This window comes from Eubalaena glacialis, chromosome 4 (genome assembly GCF_028564815.1).
Source record: "Eubalaena glacialis isolate mEubGla1 chromosome 4, mEubGla1.1.hap2.+ XY, whole genome shotgun sequence".
Lineage (NCBI taxonomy): Eukaryota > Metazoa > Chordata > Mammalia > Artiodactyla > Balaenidae > Eubalaena > Eubalaena glacialis.
The window spans coordinates 111,092,028-111,119,354 of record NC_083719.1 but is presented as its reverse complement, the minus strand read 5'-3'; the positions used below and the strand labels follow the sequence as shown (position 1 = coordinate 111,119,354).

Below are 27,327 nucleotides of genomic sequence, written 5' to 3'. Positions count from 1 at the left end.
TCTGGAGATGCCAGTTTGGGGATGGGCTAAGGTTGGGAGTTAAGGGCTAGAGTGGTATGAAACAGGACACACGCTCCCCTCTGTTTGTGTGTCAGTCCTGTGTACATAGAATCAATGTTCAGTTCTCAAATATACATTGAAAATCTGCCTTAGTATTTGTAGCTGCTAAGGCCAGGGACAAGAACATTCTTCATGTAAATGTTCAGTGTATTTTTGGAAGCTGGGCACATTAATAGGCATGTGTATGTGTATCTAAAGCCAACAGACCTCAAAGTGAGAAATCTCTGCTTCTGGGCTCGTTTTCTGATGCATATTGTCACTAAGTGCAACTGGTTGGGAATTTTAAATGGTCGTATTCATACCAAAAGCATTAGTTATAACAGTCGCGCTATTGAGCACAGAACAATGCTCACATTGTGCCTTTTTATAAAAAACATATGGGGCTCCTGCTGATTCTAACATTATGCTTTGCTTTTCTCCTTTGAACGCTGTGGGCGGGGCCTCCGCTCCAATATCCTCTGCCTAGCAGGGCAGCTCGCTTCGAGACGCGTTCTGGATGGAATCTACTTATTTCTGGCTTTTGCCCTGTACAGTCCCCATTGCATTCTCCCACTGTGATATACTTAGAAACACACTTAACGTCGTCCATTAGGCCAGTGGAAATGGTGTATTTCAGACAAAACACTCCCAGCCCGGGATGGGCATGAGAAGCAGCGTCTGCCATTGTCTGGTTAAACTGCACTTTGGTTCTTTGCTGGTTTTTGCCATGGGGAAATATGAGGCTTCTGTGCTTGTCTCTACCAGATGGAGAGAGCCCACAAAAGTAAGGCCACAACTCCTGCGCCTGTCCTTCCATTTTGCCTCCGTCTCCTTCCTGCCCCAGTTTACCTCCCTTCCACACCCCGTTATTGCTTCAGAGGGCAAGAATGAGCTCAGCATACGCGTTCGATATTGGCACCGCAGACTAAGACTAGGGGTGGGGTGGGGGCCAGTACCAGAAGTCCGGTGAATTCCACCCTCCTGGACACTGCCAGCAGAGGGCACTGTTTTCCTCATGATGAAAGCTTCTAGCCACGCTTTACCACCCGCAGCCTCCCCAGCTACCAGGCCCTCTGGGCTAGCCACAGGGACGTTGCCTTGTCCTGAGCAGTGTCCCTGTTGGACCTGAAGGCTGGGGCTAAGCCTTTGTGTCTGTCGGAAAGAAATCCCGGCCCGCCAGTTATGGGAAGGTTGGCTCCCTTTCCTTTGCCACTAGGCCTTCGTTCGAAAGTCGTTGGCTAATGAGGAGTGGGGAGGGGGAGGCTGGGGGTGATGATCTCGAGGATCAGTATCAAAAAGAGCCTTACGTAGTTCCCCACGGTGGAAAACAGGGTTTCTTGGGTCTCTGTTGGGGTTTCTGTCCGCACCTCCCCAAGCCGCCTGCGCCCGCCGCCGCCGCCGCCTGCTGGTCCCGCCCCCAGCCCTGAGGCCTGCAGCGCCCCGCCCCGATTGAGCAGAGCGCGGTTGTTGCCTGGCAACTGGCAGCCCCGGGGCCTCCCTCCTCTCCTACTCGCCTCATCCCGCCCCCCGCCGTTCCTAATATGGATGTAATTAGTGCACTTTTTACCTTCTGACTGTAAATTGGAAACAGTAGGGAAGCAAGGTTCCGTGATGCCCAGACCGACGCGCAGTCTGGCTGGAGCAGTCTGCTCCTCACACCACGTACCTCGGCGAGCAGCTGGCGTGAACCTCAGGCATCCTCACGGGAACAAATTACCTTGCTGTTCAGTCACGTGTAATTCAGAAGCTTACGAGGACATTTCGGTCAAATGTGGTTGAGGACCGCAGAGAGAAGAGGTGAAATGCTGTAAAGCAATCCTCCCAACGACCCCGTAGCGTTACTGTCACAGCCTAGCTACAGTTTAGACGGACAGTCATGATGGGTGTTTACCTGTTGTCTTTGAAACTTAAGTCAGCACTGACTTCTCACTAGGAGGACTTTTCCCTCCCCTTCTTGAGGAGAGGTCCAGACATCTCTCTCTCTCTCCTCCCCCTCCTCCCTCTCTCCCTCTCTCTCCCTCTCTCACTATCTCTTCCTTATTTCCTCTTTCCTGTAGTAATATCTGAGGCCACCTCTGCTCCACAGGTTCAAGTCCAGGGGTGTGGCAGTTCTGGAAAGGTGACTCCAGCCACAGAGGTTCAAGGCAAAAAGCTATCTGGAGAGCGACAGAGTCTATTTATTAAACCATTTTAAAAGGTCAAATAATTTCTTCCAGGAAAAGGCAAAGAAAAGGGGGGAAATATGGGTCCGGGGTAGGCCCAGCTTTAAAACCGTGTGTGGAGGGGTGCTTTCAGTCCATAAGGCTGAATGACTGCTTGTTTAGGACTGGAAGTTGGGGGCAGGGATGCTAGAGGAATGTGCATTAAGAAAGGCATTGTGATATTTTAAATAAAGCGATATTTCCCTTTTGTGGGGAAACATTTTTCCTAGTAGAGTCAATGTTGTTGTTTATATATACAAATACTAACATGGTAAAAGAATGGTGATCATGTAGAACAACGTCACGAATCAGAGATATTTGGTTTTGGAATGCAGCCAGATATCCCTTTGGGACCAACTCGGCACTCCTGGTAATATTTCAGGATGGTGTTGCAGTTCACAGACGACTTTACCTACTCATTCCCTGTGTTCCTTCCTCCCCACAGCCTGTAGGATATGTACTGCCAGTTCCACAGAGAGGGAGATGGAGCTTGGAGACTTGGGTGACTTGCCTAAGGTCACTAAATGAATAAAGAGCTGAGATGAGACCACCTTGCTTTTCTGCAACTGGATACTGTAATGGAAAAGAGCAACAGGATGCCATCCTGACTGTGAGAGTTACTAGCTGTGAGGCCTGTACAAGTTACTTACAGCTTCTCTAAGCTTCAGTTTCCTCACTTTAAAAATCAAGATACTAACAGTGCATACCTTGTAAGGTGGTAGTTAATACCTGCAAAGTGTTTACAACTGTGCCTGGGACTTAGTAAACACAGGTCATATATGTGTTACCCATACCCTGGTCTCTATTAGGTTAGTAACATGTGCTCAAGAACAACCTCCAGGGACTCCCCTGGTGGTCCAGTGGGTAAGACTCCACGCTCCCAATGCAGGGGGCCCAGGTTCGATCCCTGGTTGGGGAGCTAGATCCCACATGCAGGCTGCAACTGAGAGTCTGCATGCCGCAACTAAAGATCCCGCGTGCCACAACTAAGACCCAGTGCAGCCAAAATAAATATTTTTTAAAAAAGAACAGCTTCCATCCTCCTTAGAGGAAATGTACAATTGTATTAAAAAGCTTGCTGTGGGGGCTTCCCTGGTGGCGCAGTGGTTAAGAATCCGCTGGCCAATGCAGGGGACACGGGTTCGAGCCCTGGTCCAGGAAGATCCCACATGCCCCGGAGCAGCTAAGCCCGTGCGCCACAACTACGGAAGCCTGCATGCCTAGAGCCCGCGAGCCACAACTACCGAAGCCTGCGCGCCTAGAGCCCATGCTCCTCAACAAGAGAAGCCACTGCAATGAGAAGCCCACGCACCGCAATGAAAAAGTAGCCCCCGCTCACTGCAACTAGAGAAAGGCCGCGTGCAGTAACAAAGACCTGGTGCAGCCAAAGAATAAAAATAAAAATAAAAAGCTTGCTGTGGACATGACTCATACACATCTACATCAGCGATTAACTCTTGCCCCATTAAGAGGAGTGATTCTGTTCCCTGTGATAATTTTAACCAGGTAAATTACCTTAACCAATGAACAACTATTTTTTTGTCAGTTGTTGGAAATATCCTTCCACAGGTGTACCTCCTGTTAGTCAGATACTGTTCTTGAAAACTTTCCATATGCATATCAACTGTAATTTCCTACTGACTTACAGTTTCAGAAAGTTTTAGCCTGCAAGGAAAAAGCAGTGGTTTCTAACACCTGAACTTTAGGCTTATTGATCTTAAACTCTTGCCAAATGTTTTTATTTCACTGGGCAGGCTTGCAGCACACCCTTCTGAAACACAAAGATTCTTCTGGCGGTTCAAGAACCCTCCTCTGATTTAAGTGTGCCATAAACATTAGTTATTGTTATCACTACTTTGCGGGTTTACATTTTGTCTTTCTCAAAGCTGGTCATCCCTGTGTGTGTGACCTTTGTTACCCGTCTCAGTCAAGCCTCTCTTTTACCATGAAAAATCTCTAATATTTTATCCTGTCCTAGACCTTCAGCTACTGAGATTGCTTTAGTTATTACCTCCTGTCTTTTTTTTTTTTTTTTTGTGGGGGGGAGAAGGTTTAATTTTCATTTTGAAATAATTTATGCAGCTTAGCTAGAGTTCCAAGCAAGGAAGGTGGGAGAGGTCATATCCGGGCCTACATTTACCTACAGTTTTTGGCTACCATATCCATGTTTGGTTGACTCCTTTATTTTGCAGAGAAATCCAAATTCTTTCAATAGTAGAATGCTTGAAGGAGGCAGAAGGATGAGGAGAAAAGAAGTGAAAAGAAAAGCAAAATACAGTAGCAAGTGCTGTAGAATGTTTAAGGGAAGTACATCATCACACAAGCAGGAACAAAATGGGAGACTTTATTTCATTGCTTAAATCAGAACATTCCATGAAAGACTGCCTTAAATAATTTCAGAGGCCTCACTGATACATATATGGGAGGGGAGCCCCAGTACCCTGTGCCACAAAAACTATTTGGTATAACTAATGACATGCAAACCCAATTTGCAAAAGCAGAGCATTATTACAATATGATATAAAAAGGTTGGTTGAACAAATAGATTCCACATCTTTAAAATGGCAAAAGAGCCATTTTAATTACACTGTGTTGAACCTGAGAAATCTTGGCAATACTTAAAACCTTCTCAATTACAAATAGGAGCAAAGATACAGATGAATCAAGCCACCCCTCTCTAAGGTCACTGAGCAAGGAGATTCTGCATTTGCTATTTTGGAATAAGTTGTTTGCTTTCAGATGGCTTCTTAAAATGGATATCACATACCTTTTGCTTGTACGGAACTTTCATATAAAATAGTTGCTCCTTAATTGTATCTGTTACTATTTAACCAGTGATTTTTCTAGTGTTATGCTATGACATTTTTTTCTTTGAATGTTCACCTACTGCACTGAAAGGCTCAGCCGGATTTGAAAGCCACAGATTCAGAAATATGGCACAATGGTGCAATTCACAAATAAATCACACTTTAAAAAATTAAATATTCATGCCATATCAAAGTAGCCAGACACCAGTGCCAAAGACAGACGTTTATATTTCACCATAAAGACAACCACAAATTAAAAGTATTTGCCAAAGTGTCTCTTTTCTCTCATTGTTAAATCACTTTTACTCCTAAGATGTACTTGTTTTCTAATATTTAGCATTCTCAGTACAACTGAAATTAATTACATTCACAATGGTCACATTCTGTGTTCAAGAGTCTCTGGAATCTTGATTGCCTAAAATGAGGTAGATAACCATTCAAGGGTTTTGTTGGTTGGGACTAATTTCCTTTAGATCTTGATCATCTTTTTTTTTTTTTAATAGAATTCCAAAATATTTAGCAAAAGATTGAAAATGTCTGAGCATTTTGGAAAAATATACTTTCAAAAGGTTTTTTTATGAAAGTTGTTTTACCTCATTTCAATTTAAAAACAGGATAAAAGCATCAAATTACAAAAGCACTACATATCTTAAAGCTGACAATCCATCATCACACAAAGCTCTAATTCTGGCTTGGGAGTATATAGATGCAGTGGCATCGGGTTAAATCATTCAGGGGCCAGACCAGCTGCTGCCCCTTAACCTTTGATACTAAATTTCAAATTTCCTCTAAAGTTCAATCCTGACTTCTGTAGTTCTTCATAGGAGGCTCTCACTGAGATCTTGAATCCCATCTCTGGAGAAAGATCAAGCTTCAGACAGAAGCTGGAGGCGTAGGCCCACTTGGGTAAAACAGGCTGCAGTGGACAAAGTTGGAAACAAGATGGAGCCGAAGGTGTCGGACCGCCGTCTTGGGCAGGCTTAGACTGTGAGAGGCAGGCCCGATTAGAGCAACTAAGCCGTAGCCTCGGGAACCGTCAGGTTGCTGGGGGTAGGCTGGGCACTAGACCAGCCAAGGGCCCCGGAGTGGGTCGACGGGAGATTTCTGAGAAGACCTGCAGACTACTGCGGGTTTTTGTCTTTTTGCGAGGAGCCATGGGCGAGGCACCCAAGAATTTGCTTAAGGAGCCCGACTTCCTCATGCCTCGAGCCAGATCCTGGAGCATCAGGTCGTCGGCCAGGACGCCCAGAAACGCGCTGGTGGTGGAACTGAGGATGGTGGCGGCCACCTGCACCGGGCGCCGGGCCGCCAAACTGCCACTACCACCACCGGTCGCATCGGGCTCGGTAGAGCTTCGCAGGCCGGGGTCGCCAAGTAGGCGGCGCAGAGCGTACGAGGCGCCGGACGGCAGGTACTGGTAAGCGCGCCTCCCGCTGTGGTCACGCACGTGCACCTGCGCACCTAATCGGACCACCAGCAGCACCGCTGCATCCTCGTGGCCATGCAGAGCCGCCAGGTGCAGCGGCGTGTAGCCACCGTGTGAGCGCGCGTTCACGTCGACCCGCGCGCCTCCACGCCGCGCGATATCCACCAGCTGCTGCACCATCTCGAGGTCGCCACTCTTGGCGGCCCAATGCAGGGCCGTGAAACCAGACATGAAGTCGCGTTTGGCCGCCAGGCCGAGGTCGCGCAGCAGCAGCCCGTGCAGCTGGTGGGTCCAACGGCCCCCGGCAGCCCGCACTAGCCACTCGTGTTCGGCCGGCTCCAGGGGTACGGCGGACGGCGGCGGTGCGGCGGGCACCTCCTCGGTGTCGGGGCTCAGCAGGCGAGGGCCGGTGCGCGACAGGCGCCTCAGGTGCGGGGAGCGGCCGGGGCCCAGGCTGAGGCCCAGGCCGGACTCCTCTACTGAGAGCCGCCGCAGCAGCAGAGGGGAGCTCCGTGGGCTGGGCTCCTCCGACAGCTGCCGACGCAGGCCCTGCTCCTCCGCCCGGATCCGGAGCGCCGCGGGGCCCGGGACGCAGCGCACCGGCAGCATGCAGGGCTTTTGCGGCAGCGCGCGCGGAGGGGGTGGTGGCGGCCCTTTTGAAAGCCCAGGCGCAGGTTCCGGGTCTGGCGGTTCTGCATGGGGCAAAGCTGCCTCCGACGGTGCCATGGACGGTGGGGCCACGTCTGCAGAGAGTCCCTCGGAGGGCTGGGCCAGCTCAAAGGCTGTAATCTGGGGGTCCGAGGGCATCCCTGACTGCCGGGCTGGGACTAACAGCAGCCCCTTAGTCAGCTGAGTGGGCTCAGAGGCCGGAGCCCCGGGGGTGTCCTGTGGCTCTGATGGCGGAGCCGGGTCCTCAGGTGGTTCTACCGCCCTCTGCGCCGAGGCCAAGGATGGAGCCCCCGAAGCAGCGGTTTCCCCCTGTGAGACGGAGGTGATCTTCGACGGCGGGGCTGATGACCCCGGGGTGCTCGGGAAGCAGGAGGGAAGGGGCTCTGGTCCCTCCCGGGGCCGCGGCTTCTTCCTCAGCACCACAAATTTGACGCCGTCGAGCTCCTTCACCACAGCCACGTCGTTGACAAACTGCTTGAAACGGTCCCTGCGGGCGGCGCGGCCGCGTGGGTCGCCGGCATCCAGCAGCGGCTTGAAGCGGCTCAGCAGCTCAGAGTTGCGCACCTTTCCGCCGTTCTCCTGCAGAAAGCCCAGCACTGCCGCCTGGCTCACGCCGGCGGCCGCAGCGGCTGCGGCCGCGGCCAGCGCCATGGTCAGTCCGGTCCCGCAGGGGAGGCGGGGCCTCCCCCTCTCACCGACCAGCTGTTCCCGGTTTCTGGGCAGGTGGACGTCGCGGCGCCAGCTGGGACGCACTGGAGCCGGGGTTCCGGGAGTCACGTCCGCCTCGGCCAGGCTCACCTGATCGTTTTCAACGAGGCGTAACGGGCGTGTCCCTGACGCCGGACCTCGGTCATGCCTGCGCCGCGGGGCCCGGCAGTCTCCTGGAAAAAGGAGCCGGGGGCCGCGGCGCGCGCCCCCCGCCGCCGCCCCGCGGGGCTCCCAGTCTTCGGGGGTAGGTTTCTGCCTTTATATTCTGTCCAATGGGCGCTGGGCTCCATCCCCCGTGCGCGGTGCTCGCCTTACCGGTGACAGCTGCCACCAGGGACGCGGTGGGAGTGGGGGAGCGGAAATTCTCCACCGCCCCTCCCAACTCGGGAATTAAAGGCGCAGTGCCAGGCTCGGCTCCGGGTTGCTAGGTGGGTGTGTTCCCCAGGGATGCCGCGGTCGACCGGCGAGGCAAGGATTTTTATTCCTTTCAGAAATATTTAACCACCACAAAATACCGGGCGATTGCTTAAAAGCAATAATTTATTTAAAGATCATCAATACCTCTTGAATTGTTGATTGCGTTTCACATAGGAAAACGGCTTCATGCAACTTGCAGTAAAGACAATTTGCTGTGCGTGGCAATGCATGTCACCCGAGGTTTAGAATTTTCTTATGATAAAATAATACATTTTCACATTGAGTTTGGGGAATAAAAACACAGGAAAACATAAAGAAGGAAAAATATCACTTGAAATCACCATTAACATTTTGACTACTTTTCTTCTCCCTCCCCCATACACATGCATATACATGTTTATGCTTTAAAATATGAAAGTAAAATTGGAATCATGCTATGTTTTTTTTTTTAATTAATTAATTAATTAATTAATTAATGGCTGTGTTGGGTCTTCGTCTCTGTGCAAGGGCCTTCTCTAGTTGTGGCAAGCGGGGGCCACTCTTCATCGCGGTGCGCGGGCCCCCCACTATCGCGGCCTCTCCCGTTGCGGAGCACAGGCTCCAGACGCGCAGGCTCAGCAATTGTGGCCCACGGGCCCAGCCGCTCCGCGGCATGCGGGATCCTCCCAGACCAGGGCTCGAACCCGTGTCCCCTGCACCGGCAGGCAGACTCTCAACCACTGCGCCACCAGGGAAGCCACCATGCTATGTTTTTAAAAGTTCACTTACTCCACAAGTATTTGTTGCTCACCTAGTTTGTGCCAGTACTTTTTCAGACTGTGATACATCGATTAGCAAGACAGATAAAAACCCCTGACCTAATGGAGCTCCCGTAGCGGGCTGGGGGGAAGGTGGGGAGGGACAAAGAGAAGTGATATGGTAATCTGAAAATTGTATAATATGCTAGAGAAATACTATGGAAAAAATAAAGCAGAGTAAAATAGAGGGGCAGGTTGCAAGTTTGAACCCTGTGTTTAGGGGGTAGGACTCACTGTGAAGGCCACAATTAAGCAAGGACTTGAAGAGATCAGGGACTTAGGTAGCTACGTAGGAGAAGAAGCTTTTTCAGCAGAGGGACCAGCCAGGGCAAAGGTGGGATCAATTTCTTAATTTACAAACACAGTACTACAAATATATAATCAGAGGCACCGTAGTACTTAAAGAGAGCAAGACTTTTCTGGATTTTCTTCCCATTTAGGTCACCACAGAGCACTGAGTAGAGTTCCCTGTGCTACACAATAGGTTCTCATTAGTTATCTAGTTTATGCATAGTATCAGTAGTGTATATATGTCAATCCCAATCTCCCAATTCATCCCACCCAAAATGCCACACTTGAGCGTTAGCTCTACATTGAGCTACTTGCTTGACCTCTCCGTGCCTCAATTTTCTTATCTGTGAAGGGGGAGAATGACAATAATTACACTTACCTCAACAAGTTGTTGTGAGGATTCTGTGAGAAAGTAAACATAAAGCACTTAGAACAATGCTTGGCCCACAGTAAACATTCAAATTATTGGTAGTAGTATAGCCACTACTATTATTCTTAGTCATTGAAAAAAAAAAAGAGAGAGAACGATCTTCCCTCGTGACTCAGTGGTTAAGAATCTGCCTGCCAATGCAGGGGACACGGGTTTGAGCCCTGCTCGGGGAAGATCCCACATGCCGTGGAGCAACTAAGCCCGTGTGCCACAACTACTGAGCCTGCGCTCTAGAGCCCGCGAGCCGCAACTACTGAAGCCCGCGCGCCTAGAGCCCGTGCTTTGCAACAAGAGAAGCCACCCAACGAGAAGCCCGCGCACCGCAACGAAGAGTAGCCCCCGCTCGCCGCAACTAGAGAAAAGCCCGCGGGCAGCAACAAAGACCAAAAGCAGCCAAAAATAAAAATAAATAAATTTATATTAAAAAACAAAAAGAGAGAGAGAACATGTGAAAGGTCCGCCTCTCCCCAATCCCATTTCCCAGAGGTAATTTCTGTCTTTTTTTTTTTTTTTTGGCTGCGTTGGGTCTTCATTGCTACTCAAGGGTTTTCTCTAGCTGCAGTGAGCGGGGGCTACTCTTCGTTGTGGTGTGCAGGCTTCTCATTGTGGTGGCTTCTCTGGTTGCAGAGCACAGGCTCTAGGCGCGTGGGCTTCGGTAGATGTGGTGCGGGCTCAGTAGTTGTGGCTCATGGGCTGTAGAGCGCAGGCTCAGTAGTTGTGGCACACGGGCTTTGTTGCTCCACGGCATGTGGGATCTTCCTGGACCAGGGCTCGAACCCTTGTGCCCTGCATTGGCAGGCGGATTCTTAACCACTGCACCAGCAGGGAAGCCCAATTTCTGTCTTCAGTTCTGTTTCCAGAATGCATTCAATTTAATCTTCTTTGCAACCTCGTTTTATACTATATTGTGAGCATTTGCCCTAATGACAGTAACTATTCTTTAAAAAATATATGATTTTTTTAATGACAGCATCACGTATATATAGTAATATACTTTAATTGTTTTCTTACATTTAATAGTCTACATTGTTTCTGGTTTTTAATTCTTATGGATGGTGTTGCTTATATATAAAACTTTGTGCACATTTCTGATTAATTCCTTAGGATAGAATCCTACAAGTAGAATTACTAGGTCAAAGGGAATTAATTATTTTTAAAACTCTTGGAAACTTTTCGCTAAGTTGTTTTCCAGAAAAGTTACAGCCCCATGAAATTCCCTTGTCTTTCCCTCACTGACATTGAGTAGTATCTTTTCGTTTGTCATTTTGAAAGTCAAAAAATTTGTATCTCATTCTAATTTCCATTTATTTTATTACTAATGAAGTTAAACTTTTCCCCTCGTATTTATTGTCTTTGATTTGTTCTTTTGTGACTTGCCCTTTTCCCCATTTACCCGTATTTTCTTGTTGATATGTAGTTATTAACCCTTTATTATATATGTTGTAAATATTTTCCCATTTTGTCGTTTGTCCTTTAATTTTGTTTTCTGATGACATTTCATTTTTAGACAACTAGTTTTTAATTGCAAATATTGTATCCTTTTAGCTTAAGACTATAAGTGAAAAATACGAAGGTACATCTCCCTTTTAAAGAACTTTTAGCATCAGTTTACCCTGTAGCATCAAGCAGTCTACAACAGAATGACAACAATGTCCTTGGGAAAAGTCCTTGTGTTTTTACCATAGAATTATAAATGTAATCAGCTATCATTTCTCTTTAAATATTACCCCTTCTTTAAACCCAGCTCAAATCCCACCTCGGTCAAGTCTTCTGCAACTGTCCCAGTTGTATCATCCGCTTCACTCTTCTGTAATTTATTTCAATGAACATCTATTGGTTATCTTTGGGTGCAAGGCAGTGAGCCAAGTCTTCTGGGAAGAAGACACAACCTTCCTTTGAACAGCTTACTGCTTAGTGGAGAGAAAAACACAACTAATTGTGTTACATGTCCAAATGAAATGAATGCTCTTTGTGCTTCTAGCAGGTAGATTCTAAGAGAGGCACCTGGGAAAACCTTCAAGAGACAGGCTGTGAGAACAAGACAGGGGAGGGCTTGGAAGTTGGACTGTGAAGGCTGAATTCAGGGTAAAGAGTGTCTAGTGTGTTTTCTATTTAGGGTATGTGTCAGAGACACAGAAGAAGATAATGTTTGAAAAGTAATCTGGGGTCATGGATGGAGGACCTTATATGCTAGTTTGGACTTTATCCTGTTTGTAGTAGAATGCCATGGAAACCTTTCTTCTTTTTTCTTTTTAAAAAGTAGCTTTAATTATTTCCTGATTATAACATTAATAATGATGTTTTCCCAATTCTCAGTAGTTTCCAAAATATGGAAAGAACAGATCACATGTTAGAACCACTCTTAATATTTTTTGGTTTATTCTCTGAGGTTTTCTATTTACATCCATAGATATATAAACAGCCATATATACCGTTCTACACAGATAGAATTAGACCACTAATTGTTCCATAACCGATGCTCCCTTAGCCTGTTGTAACCAGTGCTGATGTGGTGAATGGGTGGAGGAGGGGGCTCTGGAGAGTTGATGACAGGGTCCCTGTGAGAGATGGTGAGGGTCATCCAGCTAGGGCAGAAAGACAGGGATGGGTGACAAAGAAGTTTCAGGAGGAGAACTTGCATTATATTGCCTGTTTTCATTTTTAAAGTCACATTTCCTTCGTTGCCATTTTCATGTCAATAGCTACTTTTTATATTTTATTTTCTTAGCTTTTTCAGGACAAATTTTTGGGTCCCTTGGAAAAATCATTTCCATGATCTCATAGGTAGTGGAGCCTCAATGAACTTGGAATTTTGTTACTGCCCCCTCTCCCCAAGGGGAGGAGGGAGAAGATTCCCCTGTTAAAGATCATTATTGATTTTTGTGGTTTGAGCTCCTTCTGACTATGATCACTAAGAATAGGCAAGAGATTAAATACTTTGCTTGTACTGAATTGCTGGTACAAGCAAAGTTTACTGACAATGCTTAACAGGCTTCAGGCTCTGAGCTATACAAAGAAGTGTGCCCAAGGTCACAGTTAATAATTGGCTGAGCCCAAACTCGAACCCCAGCCTGTCTGATTCCAAAGCTCATGCTCATTCACTGTGCAAAATTGGATCACCAGTACTTAAAACTGATGTTCTGTATGTTTAATATATAAAGTAGGGAAGAAGTCGTCAAATAAAAATCTAGCTTAAACCTTTATACTTGTGCATCTGAACGTACTCTGCTTTAATATTTTAAATGATTAGTTTATAGTTTGAGGAGACATTAGGATGAGGATGCCAATGACATCCAGTTCCCCAGGCTGCTTTTAAATTTTGGTGCCTTGCTGCCAGTGAGGCCATCGAATCAATTCTTCCAGTGACCCAGAAGTTTGCCAGTAAACATTAGGAAAATCAAACGTAAAATGTATATTTATAGCAAGGGTAAAATTCTATAATGTGTTTTGAACATGGGAGAAAGCAACAAGGACATTTTTTTCCTATCTCAGTAACTTAAATTTGGAGGAGGTCAGGGAAGACGGCCCTTTGCATTTTTAAAGGCACGTTTAAAAAAATATATAAAATTAAAACCCTTCATAACTGTATTATATTATGTTATGTTACATTGTTATGTTATATTGCATTGCCTCTTCCAACCCACAATCTGCTCTGAACCCCATGCCTGAGCCCCATAGAGAGCCGTAGTGGAGGCTTTATGTTTCCAACTGTCTTGTCCCTGTCATGGTGGTGTGAATAGGCCCCTTCCATTAGGCTTAGTCCACCACAGCGTGTCTCTTCTGCCCCTGGCAGGCTCACCAATGCCTGTAAGGAAGAGGAGTGTCTGGGTCCCCACCAGGCAGGAGCACCAGGGACAGAGGGGGATGGGCTACCCAGAATGGCTGTAAAGGGACTTTGTCCGGATATCAAGCTTTTGCAGTCCTGACTTCAGGAACAAATCATGTTTTGTTCTTGCTTACCAGCCCAGGGGAAGCAAGAGGGCCTCTTTTTTCTCACGCCTGTGACTTGTTAAGCCAGTCCTCTCTGAGGTCAAAGGGACTTTCTTTATGTCTAAATCTTGGTGACAAGTGTCAGATCCTTTGCCTCTGTTATAAACTGAGTTTTCATATCTGTGATTCATTTTTCAGGCTTCTTATCTGACTCCTCAGACTGTCGCTTGGTTTCTTGATAGGGAACGGGAGACTTGGTCCGTGAAGACTTGGAGACCTGTGTCCTGGTCAGGTGTAGCACAAGAGGATGCCCTTTGCTGCCTTTAGTCACCCCTTCTTGGCCTGTTTTATTCTCATAGACAAGTTTTGACTTAAAAAATTATATATATTTTTAAACCCCCGGAGAGGCCTTTTGGGGCTTTCACCTGGGTCAATGTCTACATTAGGACGGCTTAGTTTGAGAGGCCTGCAAAATGTTGTTGTAAACATTTCCTTAATTGTAAAGTAGAGTCCCTGCTTGGGTCAGGGTGGACAAATCAGCAACCCAGAGGCCGGCCTTCCATTCTATTATGGTTACCCATTCAGATGGGCTTGGAGATGACAGCACCAAATGTTTGGATATGTGAAATCTACCAACAGCATCTGGCTTTAGAGATGGACAGGTGGAAATAGCTCAACTCTTCCCTAAACTCTTGTTGCACTAGCATACCGTGTTTATCTTGCCTTCCATGTGGCAACATGGGTAAAGGGAGAAAGAATCCTTAGATATCAACTTATCCAACTTCCTATTCAACGTTTCTAAGAGCTCATTACCAGAGAGCTCAAAATACAATAATTTGAAGTAAGTTATACGAAAAGACTGAGAGTTATATGTTGATGGAGACCCTCCCTTCTAGAGGGAATGTGTTGGGGGGAGGAGTCTAGCTGAGGTCTGTGTAACAGAGGGAACAGCAAGAGGTGATGTGGGCAGGCAGTAAAGGGCTAGTTCCGGGTCCTCAGAAGATCTGCTTGCTTGCCACTTTGAGACTATCAGCTAAGTAAATATTGAACAGTTTTATTAACAGCCCTCAGAGTAATAATTAGTGACACTGAACAACGAGCAAGAAACAGGAAGATGAACTGTACCTCTGAGGCTGTGTGGTCTGGGGAAGAAGTCATCAGCAGTACTGGTTTTACTTATTTGATTAAGCGTCAATAAAATACTAGCAGCGCTAACTGAAAACAAGGATGATATAGGTCTCTTTTCATCTACCTATTCCCACAATGGCTCAAGCTCCCAGGAGCAAGATGCTGTGTCCTCATCAGTTAGGATATAGCTCTATGTTCAATTAATATTAATAATGATAAAATGGCAACAGTTTGTCACTAATAGTGACTTTCATTGCTTTGATTTTTCTTTTTCAGAATGGGCTAGAGGGCACTGTCTACAGTAACTATTCAGTAGTTATTCAATATGTTCAATAACTACTGATAATGACAAAACAGTAACGATTTGTCATGTGGTAGTGACTCTCATCACTTTGTTCCTTCTCAAAAATGGTGTCAGTAAACAGCTTGGATATGTTACAACAGGTTACCGTGGTTCAATAGCCCCATAATTTCAGGAGCTAGGAGTGAGGCCATGGAGAGGTCTGCCTTCCTGGACTTTTCTAAATGTAAACTTCTGGTTACCTTCTCAGATGTTGATCAAATGGAGGTGAGCACAGCATAGTAAACAACAGAAACATCTATGCTGACCCTGCAGGACTTCAATTCCACATAGAATGGCTGGAGCAAAAGCAAGGAACAAAAATACAGAGGAGCGTGGGGCGCTCAGCCAGAGGAAAGCTTCTGCTTTCCCATCCAGTCTCTGAAACACAAACTATTGAGGGTTTCTCCCTCAGTGGAAAAAGGATGGAGTCTGCAACTTGGCTCTTCATACATGGCGCCGTGTTCCTTCCTCTCTTCTTCCTCTTCCATCTTCTCTTCTTTGGCAGAGATGATAGAATTTCCTGGACAAAATAATCCTTTCCTTTTTAAGTGGAAAATTTTTGGCAAAATGTCACAATGTCCTAATGTCCTCGGAGCTCAACATACTGGGCCTTAGAAAGTTTCCAGGGCAGAGACAATAAGACCTCAGTCTGCACAGAGCCTTCTGTGTGCCTGCGACAGCGAAGACAAAAACAGTCATGTTCATGTTGTTGTTTAGGATTGGGCTTTTTTGCTGCTGCTTCTCTGTGGTAGTTTTTCACTATTCAGTCTAAATTTTTAAAGAACATTGTGTATGTCTCCATTAAGACAAATTGTTTACATCTCAAAGTTAACAAATTCTATGTCCTCTTTGTTATTTTCCATTCAGAAGATGTAGTGGGTTGGATAGTGGACCCCCCCGCCCCAAAGATATGTCTACATCCCAGAACCTGTGAATGTGACTGTATTTGGAAAAAGTGTCTTCGCAGATGTAGTTAAATTAAGGATCCCAAGATGAGAACATTCTGGATTATCCAGGTAGGTGTTAAATCCAGTGACAAGTGTCCTTATAAGAGACAGAAGTCACGGAAGAGGAGAAGGCTATGTGAAGACCGAAGCAGAGATTGGAGTGATGCAACCAAGGAAGCCAAGGAATGCCTGCAGCCCCCAGAAGCTGGAAGAGTCAAGGAAGGATTGTCAAGTCAAGGCTCCCCTAGAGCCTTTGGGGGGCTACAGACTAATGACACCTTGATTTTATTTATTTATTTATTTTTTATTTTATTTGGCCACGCCACGCAGCTTGTGGGATCTTAGTTCCCCGACCAGAGACTGAACCTGTGCCCTCAGCAGTGAAAGCGTGGCGGCCTAACCGCTGGACCAGACCACTGGAGAATTCCCGACACCTTGATTTTTAGACTTCTGGTCTCCAGAGCTGTGAGAGAACAAATTTCTGCAGTTTTAAGCTACCCAGTTCGTGATAATTTGTTATGGCAGCTCCAGAAAACTAATACAGAAGGGTAGGAGGACATGGGACATTTATCCAAATATTACTGGAATGGAAGATTCCATCCTGAAGTAGCATTCCTCAGGTCCCTAGGTCTCAGATAACCCAAGGCTATGACAAGATCTGGCCTAGGCACGTCTCAACTAAAACCCATGGCTGTAGCTGCGTGTTGGAGAGTTCTGATGTGTACATCAAATTTTGGGAGCAAAAATTCCTTGACAGTATAAAGGTATCCACACCCAGAGGAAGGCTCCTCATTCTGTGAGGTATTTTATGTGGCAAGATGGCAGACCAGCAGGGTATTTTCACTCTGCTGGGGAGGTGTGTTTCTTGTTAGTTCATTCACTGAACTCCTGGTTTCTGTCTCCTCCACCCATGACAGACTTTCACTTTCCCAGAACCCGCCACCACCTTGCAGTGCCTGCATCCCTTTGGAGTCATCTGCAGTGTGGCATTCCATGTCATTATCACCAAGCTAAGGGTGCTGGCAAACAAGACGAAATATCTTCATACTTCTAGTTTAAGAGATAAAAATATAAAGATAATAAGTGACAATTCCTCTATACTATAAACTGTAGCCTGGTGGGGAAGATAGACATATAAACAGACATATAAACGGAGATCTATGGGAGGATGTGCTTAGAGCCAGACAGAGATCTCCTAGCCTCCTGGGGCACCCAGGGGAGGGAGCACTTCTCCTTGGGAGAAGCTAAAAGCTTTCTGAGAAGACAAGATATTTGAGCTAATGACCAGGAACTCTGCAGGCTGAGAAGGGAGAGGTAGGCATTCTCAGAAGAGGCATCAGCATAAGCAAAGGCATATAGTATGTTTGTGAAATAGCAGGAAGCTCAGGGTGGCCAGAGAATGGGGGCGGTGGTGGTGAGAATGGAGGTGAATGAGTGCAGACACAGACTGGAGAAGGTGATTGGGGCCAGACTATTAAGGGCCTCACACAACCCCAATAACTCAAACCAATGTGTCTAAGCTGAACTGGTTATCTTCTTCCCTAACCCTCCTGTCCCTCCCCCATAAAAGGGACCATCAACCACCCCGCCGGGCATGCAGCGTGATTCTTCCTCACCCTCTTTAGTACTTCTTCAATCCATCCGGCTCTCTCCATTCCTATGCCAGGCTGCCATCATCTCCAGCCTAGATGTCTGCAATGGTCCTCTCATCCCCTTGCACTCAATGTCCTTGCTCCCAGTCGGCCTCATCTCCATTCCATTCTCTATCTGCAGCCAGAGCAAGCCATTTAGAACACGGATCTAATCACATCACTTGGCTGTCTTTGTAAAACGCTAAACTATTTTAAATGGCTTGCAAGACCCTCTACGATGTAGCTTCTAATCAACGCAACACATGCACAGAGGAGCTTATAATGGGAAGCACTTGTACCCTGACATGGCATTCCCCATCCCCAGGCCCTCTCCCTACAGAAACTCTTTCGGCTAGTTCTGGGTTTTGGTACTTCTGGTGGTTACATCCACATCCCAAGTATTATGCTTGTACTGAAGTCTCCTGATTTATCAATCTTGAATGTCTTAATATAATAAGTAAGGGTTTAATTGACTTCTATTACTTTTTGTCTCCCTTCTCCATCCCCAGATTATTCCTAGTTCCTTCTCAGGTCTGTTCTGAAACCTCAAAAAATATACTTAAGCCCTAATTTCTTTCTTTATCAATCTAGGGCAGATTTACCCCTAACTTACCACTTTGTAAGATGGGAACATTAGCGCTCCCACCCTACCATCCGCCTTCCATTGCCCAGCCATTCCTTGCCTATACCTTGACTTATACATTTGCACTTTGATGACACTTATATTCCATTTAACCATAGTGAAATCTTCCATAAGTGCTTTCTAAGTTGATTCTAAAAGGCAAAACACTTTTTATTTTATAATAACCATGAAAACCCATTCACTGCAACTCACCTCTGTGCTATGTTTTATTTTGCTTCATATTTGAGTCCTGCCTTTTTGTCTATTTTTATTTGTTTGTTTGTTTTCCTGGGAGTATAATTGCCTTTCTTCTTCTTCTTCTTTTTTTTTTTATTTTGCATTCTGTGGGTTTCCCAGGGCATCAGTCATACTCTATCCTTATTGGATCACTCCCCCCAACCTCTCTCTGAGAGCCCTCTGATCAGTCTGGCTGGTGGCTCCAGGCTTGCTGCACAGCTGTCAGCCCTTATCCCGGGACTCGCCTTGACTGCTGTCCTGGCTTGGATGCACTGCTTCTGACTGTCATATCTTTCTCTTTCTCTTGGTACCTGCTGAAGCATGCTATCAATAACTTCCTAAGAAAAAATGCTTAAGCAGTAATTTTTTCTTACCTTTTTGTTGTGGAAAACTTCAAACACGTATAAAAGGAGAGAAAATGAAATAATGAACCCTTATATACCCATCAACCAGCTCCAGTAATTGTCAACTGATGGTCAATCTTATTTCACCTATATTCTTAGTTACTTCCTACCACTCCCAGATTATTTTGAAGCAAATTCCAGATATCATATCACCAGTAAATATTTAAGTATATATCTTGAAAGGTAAGGGTTCTTTTTTTTTTTTTTCCCAGCCATGTCACGCGGCTTGTGGGATCCTAGTTCCCTGACCAGGGATCAAACCCGGGCCCTCGGCAGTGAGAGTGCGGAGTCCTAACCACTGGACTGCCAGGGAATTCCCAGGTAAGGGCTCTTTTAAAAACCATAATCACTATACCATTAACACACCTAAAAATTAGCTATAATTTCTTAGCATCATCAAATAATCAGTCAGTGTTCAAATTTCCCTGATGTTTGCTGGTTTGAATTGAATCCAATTACAGTTGTTTGATATGTCTGTCTTTTGAGTCTTGTTTAATCTACGGTTCCACTGTCTCTTTTTTCCTTACAATTTATTTGTTGAAACAGAACTTTTTTTGTTTTTCTTGTAAAGTTTCCCACAATCTGGATTTTGCTCCTTGCATTCCTGTTGTGACATTCGACATAGTCCTTTACCTCCTGTACTTCCTGTGGATTAGTAATTAAAGCTAGAGTCTTGAGCAGATTCAAGCTTGATTATTGTGGATGCACCTTCATGGGTGGTAGCCTGTGCTTCCGAAAGGAGGCACATCGAGTCTGCCTTTCTCTCTTTTTATAACGTGAGTGAGCAGCCATTGATGATCCTTGCCTAGATCCATTATTTTATTGGGGATTACAACATGGTGATATTTTGTCACTCCTTCATTTACTAGCTGGAAGGTTTCTATATTAGAGAGAAATTTCCCCTCATTTACTATTTAGTTACCCTGAGGTTTCTATGGGCAAGGTTGAATAAATTCCCTTTCTTTACCATTTGTCAAAATAATGGGTCCCTAGCATCTTCCAAAGACAACCTGTGAGCTTTACAATTTTTACTCATGAATTTAAATGTATTTGATGAGTTTCAATTCATTCCAGTTATTATAGTTAACAATGCTCACATTGTCTCTTATTTGCCAGTGGAAACTTTGTTCAGTTGGCTCCTAACCCTCTTGACTTCATTCTTCCTTGATATCTGAAATAAGATGTTTCAGTTTCATCTTGTATATTTCCTATCCTAGACCTGGAGTAAACAATTTCTCATTGTTACTGGATTGGTCATTTTTCTAGCTCTTTTCAGTAGACTGGGCTGGAAATACATTTTTTAAAGAGAAAAAATACTTCATAAATTCATACTAAAACTTCTAAATCAAATTGAAGACTGAGGAATTTTACTTAACCTCATGGATCTTATATCTCCTTTCTCTCACACTCAACACGAGGTAAGCATTATACCTTTTAAAATGTCTGAACACTTCTTTATTCTCCCTTTCATTGAATTGACAGCTTCGCTTGTTATAGAATTCTGGGTTGAAAATAGTTCTCCCTGAGAACTATTGTTCCATTTTCTTCTAAGCAACCAATGTTGCTAATGAGATGTCTAATACCATTCTGACATTTTTCTTGTGTGTGGTCTCCTCCTCCTCCCCCCTCCTCCTCAAGGAGAAATCCTTTCTTTGCAGATACCTTCTCCTCTTCTTTTCTGTAATGTAGCAGAAAGAAATATACATAAAAAATTTCCTTACAATTATTGTAAATTGGAAAGAGATGGTAAACACGGATGGAGTGGGAGGCTCGGCATTGTCCCTCAGCACTCTTCTTCCGAGCTTTAGCTCCTCTCAGTTCCTGGAATGGGTCTCTCTTTCTCTAAATTCTCTTTCATAATCTTGGGATATTCTCCTTCCCCACCTCACAGCCCACACAGACTTTGTGCCTGGTTAACTCCTGTTCATCTTCCATCTCGACCCCTTCCTCGACATGGTCTCCTCAGATCCTTTGCTAGATCAGGTGCCCTCTTACTTGTTCCCCTCACAGTCTGTACTTTCCCCATCACCGCACATCCCTATCTACAGTCATTGCTTGTTCAGTGCCTGTCTTCAGACTCTGAGCCCCTTGAAGGCAGGAGCTCATCTGCCTTGTTCAGGGTTGTAATCCTATTTCAGAGAAGGTCTCTGTGGGCAGCCAGGAGTCAATGTGTGGCAAACGTGGCTCCTAGCAAGCTGTCTGGTGGCAATGTGGGTGATGAGCTGGAGAGAGCCGGGTCAGGGAGACCAATGAGGAAGCCACTGCGAGAGCCCACAGGAGATGAAAAGCTCTGGACTAGGGCAGTGACAGAAGGGTGGAGAAGAGAGCCTGGTTGAGGAGATGTTTCTAAGGCACAATCAGGATTTGGTAACCCTACAAACAGAGATGAAGGAATATGAGTATTCAAAGATCATTCCACAGTTTCTGTCTTGTGAGAAGAGGAAAACAGTGTCACTGTTTGTTGCGACAGGAAGATTAAAGAAGGGGAAGGTGCAAGTTGAGTTTGGACAAGTTGAGGTTTTAAGTTAAGAAGTGTTTGTTTGTCACTTGGAAGGTAGCTGCGAATGAGGATCTGGAGCTCAAGAGGATGTCTGGGCTGGAGACACAGGAGTGAGTCATGAGCTTCTAGATGATGGATGACGTGAGGGTGTGGGTGAGCCCATCTAGGGAGAAGGTGTAGAAGAGCAGGAACGAGCGGGTGGAACCCTGGGGAATCTCAGTCCTGAAGGGGCAGGTAAAGAGCAATCCATGGAGGGGAAGAGGAACGAATGGACAGAGAGGCAGGAGGAGAGGCAGGAAAGCCAAGGGAGGAAAGGGTTTCAAGAAATAAGGACATAGGGAAATGGATAAATTGTAGTGTGGCCATCCCTTTGGAACACGAATGAAGAAGAGATGTATGTACTGACCAGGAGCAAACTGCATGCGTGATATTTGTTAAACGAACCCAGCTACTTTATTCATTCAACCAACATTTATTGAGGAACTACTAAGTGTCCAGGGACTGTTCCAGGCACTGGGGATTCATTAGTGAGCAAAACAGTCAAAAATCCCTGTCCTCGGGCTTCCCTGGTGGAGCAGTGGTTGAGAATCTGCCTGCCAATGCAGGGGACACGGGTTCGGGCCCTGGTCTGGGAAGATCCCACATGCCGCGGAGCAAATGGGCCCGTGAGCCACAGCTACTGAGCCTGCGCGTCTGGAGCCTGTACTCCGCAACAAGAGGCCGCGACAGTGGGAGGCCCGTGCACCGCGATGAGGAGTGGCCCCTGCTTGCCGCAACTAGAGAAAGCCCTCGCACAGAAACGAAGACCCAACACACCCCAAAATAAAATAAATAAATAAATTAATTAATTAAAAAAAAAATCCCTGTCCTCATGGAGCTCACAGTGTATGGGGAATACAGATGACAAATAAGAAAAATGAAATACATGGTATATTAGGAGGTGGCAAAAGAGAGAGGAGAAAAAACAAAGCAGGGAAGAGAGATATGAAATATAGGAAGTGCCGAGATTTCACATAAGGTGGCCAGGGAAGGCATCACTGAGAAAAGACTCAAAGAATAAGGAAGCAAGCCACATAGGTATCTGGGGGAGGAGCATACCAGGTAGGGAAAGGAATGGGCTAGGCGTGCTCTAGGGATGATGAGGAGTCTAGTGTGAATGGCGCACAGAGAGCAAGAGAAGAGGGCAGAAAAGTAGTGGGGGGCTTATATCACATACAACCTTGCAGGCCATGATAAGGTCTTAGGCTTTTACTCTGAGGGAGGTGGGAGCCATTGCAGGTTGATGAGCATAGCAGTGACAGGATCTAACTTGTGCTTCAACAGGATCACCCATTAAGCAAGAGAACTTGCATGGAGAGTTCATGCTTTGAAGCCCAACGCAATGATAGATAAGGTGCAGGAGGAGAAAATTCAGAAGTTGGAGCTGCACTGAAACAAGATAAACTTTTCCATGGACCAGAAACAGAACATAAACCCAGAGACTCAAGCCACAGACCTGATGGATTCAAAGTCCAGATGCAGTGGAGATACCCAGGAGCTTGGCTCTTGTGAAGTGCCAAGGGGTAAAAAGAAAACTTCTTACAAGTTTGGGGGGCTAGAGCCAGGCCCTCTGTGGGAAATCAGTGCTGGGATGGAGCTTGTAGACTGAGACATAACAGTTTCTCATGGGTTTTTTTGTTGTTTATCTTTTTTAAAATCCAAACTCTAAATGTGCATGAATTCTACTTTTGTTTATACCTGAGCAAATATTTGGAAAGCCATGAGTCAACCCAGGGAGTGGAGTGGGAGGCTGGGACAGGGGCCTCCCACTCTTTCCTTTTTATGTACTTCTGATATATTTGGCTCTTTTTCTCCATGAGAATATACAATATCACAGAGAAAGTAACAGGAGCCCAGCACAGTGGGGGAAGAGTAAGATCAGAATTGAAAAGAAGCCACTGGGTTTGGCCATTAAGAGGTCAGTGGTGGCCTCGACAAGAACAGTTTCCTTGGAGATGTGGAGACGAAAGACAGACTGACAGGAGACAAAAGATACAAGAGTGAATTGAAAAGTAGACTGTTCCTTCAAGATGTTAGTCAGGAAAGGGAAGGAGAGAGTAAGCAGGGGGCACGAGGCGGGAGGGGGGTCAAGACAGGCTTTTTTATTTTATTTTATTTTTTTATAAATTTATTTATTTGTTCTTATATTTGGCTGCGTTGGGTCTTCGTTGCTGCACGTGAGCTTTCTCTAGTTGCGGTGAGTGGGGCTATTCTTCATTGTGGTGTGCAGGCTTCTCACTGCGGTGGCTTCTCTTGTTGTGGAGCACGGGCTCTAGAGCACACGGGCTCTAGAGCACACGGGCTTCAGTAGTTGTGGCTCGTGGGCTCTAGAGCGCAGGCTCAGTAGTTGTGGCCCACGGGCTTAGTTGCTCCGCGGCATGTGGGATCTTCCCGGACCAGGGCTTGAACCCGTGTCCCCTGCATTGGCAGGCGGATTCTTAACCACTGTGCCACCAGGGAAGCCCCAAGACAGGCTTTTTTAGATGAGGAGACTTCTGGGTGTTGGCCGGAAAAGAGGGTAGGAGAAGGGAGGGAGGAGAGATTTAAGATGTGAGAAAAAGAAGGAATAGCTGACACTATAAAAGGGAATGCCCCACGGAAGAGTTGGGGCCCTACTTTCTTGGATCCCAGAGGGAAGGTGGTCCAGGCATGACTGGCAGACGCGTGTGTTGGGCTGGGTGAGTGCTGGAGGCTGGGGCTGCGGTAGGGCCTTGGAACTGGCCAGCAGCCTCCCTTGCGTTGTAGCCTGTCGTCTGCCCCTGTGTTTCTCTGACTCCACTGTCCTGAGAGGGCAGGAACCACACCTGATTAGTCCCCATGGCTCTAGCACACTGTAGACCTTTAGTTAATGTTTGTTGACTGAATAAATGGATTTGCTTTGTAAAGAAAAGGTCACAGTGTCAGCTGAGTGTGAAGGGGGATGGAGTGGGGAAGAGTGATTGCTATTTGGAGCCGTTGCCATGGGGAATGGGCCAGGGTGGTGACTAGGTACAAGCACAGGATTTCTAAGCAACTCTGGGCGGTCTGCTGAGCATGGAACCATCAGGAGCTAGTGCTGTCAGGCAGCAAGGCTTGCGATACTTTTTTCCTCTTGTACAATTCCAAGCAGTGCAGGAGCATGCCGAGCAAGCAGATGGGTTTTTTGCTGTCATCCTCTCAGTGGAGGCCTGGAAGAGCTAATGTAGCTCCCCAAGGCCCTAGCTTCTTTCCTAGAGAGTGTGCTTGTCTAGGGTGGGCTCATTCTTTGTGTTAGTAGCTGCCGTGACCAGAGCAAATTCGTGTGTCTGAATGTCATCCCCGGAAGACTTCTCCTTCCCTCTCCGTCCTCGCATCCTCCTCTGGATCCCTGGCATGGGGTACCGCGAATCCCACTAGGAAGCCTGGGCTGAGGGTGCAGTATCTGCCCAGGCAGAGAGCATGCTGGGAGGGCAGGAGCCAGACTGAGGCATCAGGTGTCCACTAGCAGGCCTTCAGTAGGATTGGCAAGCCAAGGAGAGCAGGAACAATGGCGTTAGCCAGGACACAGGTTTCTGGAGGACAACAGAAGACTAACGCGCACGTCACAACGGGCAAGCCAGGTGAGTGAGACAAATATAAATGGGAACAAGGCGGAGGTTGGCAGTGAGAAACTGGAGCAGGTTGCTGGCACGAGGTGGCACAGGCTTTGGGCTTCGTGATGCTGGTGCTTGTGCCTTTTATTGGACTCCCAACACGTTTTGCTTTGCTGAGGGCAGATTCTTAAAGGGGTGGCCAAGTTCGGCTGTATATTATTTTCATAAACACTTTTTTTTTTTTTTTTAACACTTTTTATGTTTGCTTTTCTATTGAACTCTGAACTCTGGGAGGCAGTAATTGTGCCTTATTATCCTCATGCCCATGGCACACAGGAACTGCTCAGGGAATCTTTATTGTGTGAATGATGAAATGACCTCAGTATTTAGCCAGTCTAGGAACTTATAAAATCGTAATAGCCTGGACCAGCAGGACCCTGAGAAGTGAACCAGTCCTTCCCTCCAAGAGGATTTCATAGATGACAATAAATTATAAAGGCCCCGTGTCTGCAATTTATCAGAAAAATGGACTCTATCTCAAATGAACTCAGTGTATCTGACCTGGAGTCAGAAGGCCAGACTAAGTGAACTCTTGTGACTTCAGACACCTGACTTTAGCCATTCTCCCCTTCTTTCTAACAGGACTACAATTTTGTTTAGATAGCAATGCACCCAGCACTAGGGGATGAATCATTATTGTTTGTCACGTGGGAAATTATCTTGACTCCGTGTAGATTCCAAGTGCTCTGTTGGGCAAGCTGTCCAGAGGTCATGAACAGAAGAGCTCATAGACCAATTTAAGATGGTCAAATTACCCAGATTAAGGATGCAATTTAAAGCTTGCAGTAATAAACAAGGGGAAAGAAGTGGGGTAGGTGAATTCACTTAGGGTACAGTGTATGCGGAGTGGAAGGAGCACACTGTCTGAATCCTGTGTTCCACAGTGTTCACATCTTCTCTCTCTCTCTCTCCCCCAGCATCCTTCCCCACTGACAGTGTGGTTATGAGAACCAGAGTTGAGATTGGACAAAGGTGCCTGGAGCCAACACATGCTCTACCAGAGAAACACAGGCAAGTACCCCTGGCTACAACCATAGCACGTGGATGACCCTCTGGGCAGCCAGGGAAGAGCACACGGGGAGCCAGAATGGGATCATAATGGGCGTCACCAAGGGGGCTAATTTGGGGATGACAGCTGTCAATCTGGAATTAACATGATCCTTACCTTATAACTGGCTTTTTCCATCCCTTTCTATCTACAAATAACACTCTTGTGTTCTTGTATCCTTCTTATCTATGTTCAACATCCATGTTTCATTTATTCTATGTCTAGCATGTCTCACAAGTTACCAACTTACTATCTGTACTTAACAGATCTTATGAATTTTGCATGTTTTTTGTTGTTGTTGTTGTTTTTCTTGCCTTCTACAGCAGATTTAAATATTCTCAACAATACAGCCAACACATATTACATTAGTTTGAGCCAACCTTTGGCAATCCCAAAACCTCTGTGTGGCTATGTGACTCATTTCTGGGGTCAATGAGACCCCAGGGGGAGTTTTTAGGGGGCCATCTGGGAAAGATTTTCTTCCTGACGAAAGACAAGAGCAATGGAATGGATTGGAGGAGTATCCCCTTAAACCTTTGCCTGCTTTCTTAAAATCTTCTGTCTTGTCTCCTCCCCCCACCCCAACCTGCCCCGCCCCCCGCAAGCAGGGTATGAATACCTAGTAAAACAGCAGTCAGAACCAAACAGCTGAGTTATGGGGCCTTGGCCTCTTGGTCATCCGTTCATCTGGATTAGGTTCTATGCATTAATCAAGTCCTTTGTCCTCTCTATTTTCATTCCTCAGTCAGCTGGCCCCATCCTTCTGTGTGTGTTTTGTTTATTGCTAATTTACTCTTATTTCTACTCCTAATTCAAGTTATAGTAATTTCTCTCAGCTCCTTTGGATTCATTTTTCCAATCTCCCTGGCCAACCCCTTGGTTCCAGGTAAAACTCTACTTCTCAGCTATCTTAACTCATACTCAATTGTTTCCTTGGATCCCACCACCAGCAGCCTTTTCTAGACCCATTTTGTCTGTCTGAGTAAATTCCCCCCAGAGATGTGGTTTTCAGACTTATTTTTAGCTGCAGAAGAATCCTTTGTTGAACCGAAAACCCAATACATAAACCAGATAGAATGGAGCCATTTAGGGGAGGGGCTAG

At 46.1% G+C, this 27,327-nt stretch overlaps 1 protein-coding gene across 1 annotated transcript; it reads right to left on the bottom strand.

Annotated features, from left to right (window-relative positions):
- Positions 1-5,326: 5,326 nt before the first annotated feature.
- SOWAHA (sosondowah ankyrin repeat domain family member A) lies at positions 5,327-8,169 on the bottom strand. Its single transcript, XM_061188155.1, has one exon. The coding sequence runs from the start codon at positions 7,791-7,793 to the stop codon at positions 6,084-6,086; it is 1,710 nt and encodes a 569-aa protein (XP_061044138.1). The 5' UTR covers positions 7,794-8,169; the 3' UTR covers positions 5,327-6,083.
- Between the last annotated feature and the right edge of the window lie 19,158 nt (positions 8,170-27,327).

Coding starts and splice junctions, on each gene's coding strand:
- SOWAHA (XM_061188155.1), bottom strand. CDS start 7,793: ATGGCGCTGGCCGCGGCCGCAGCCGCTGCGGCCGCCGGCGTGAGCCAG.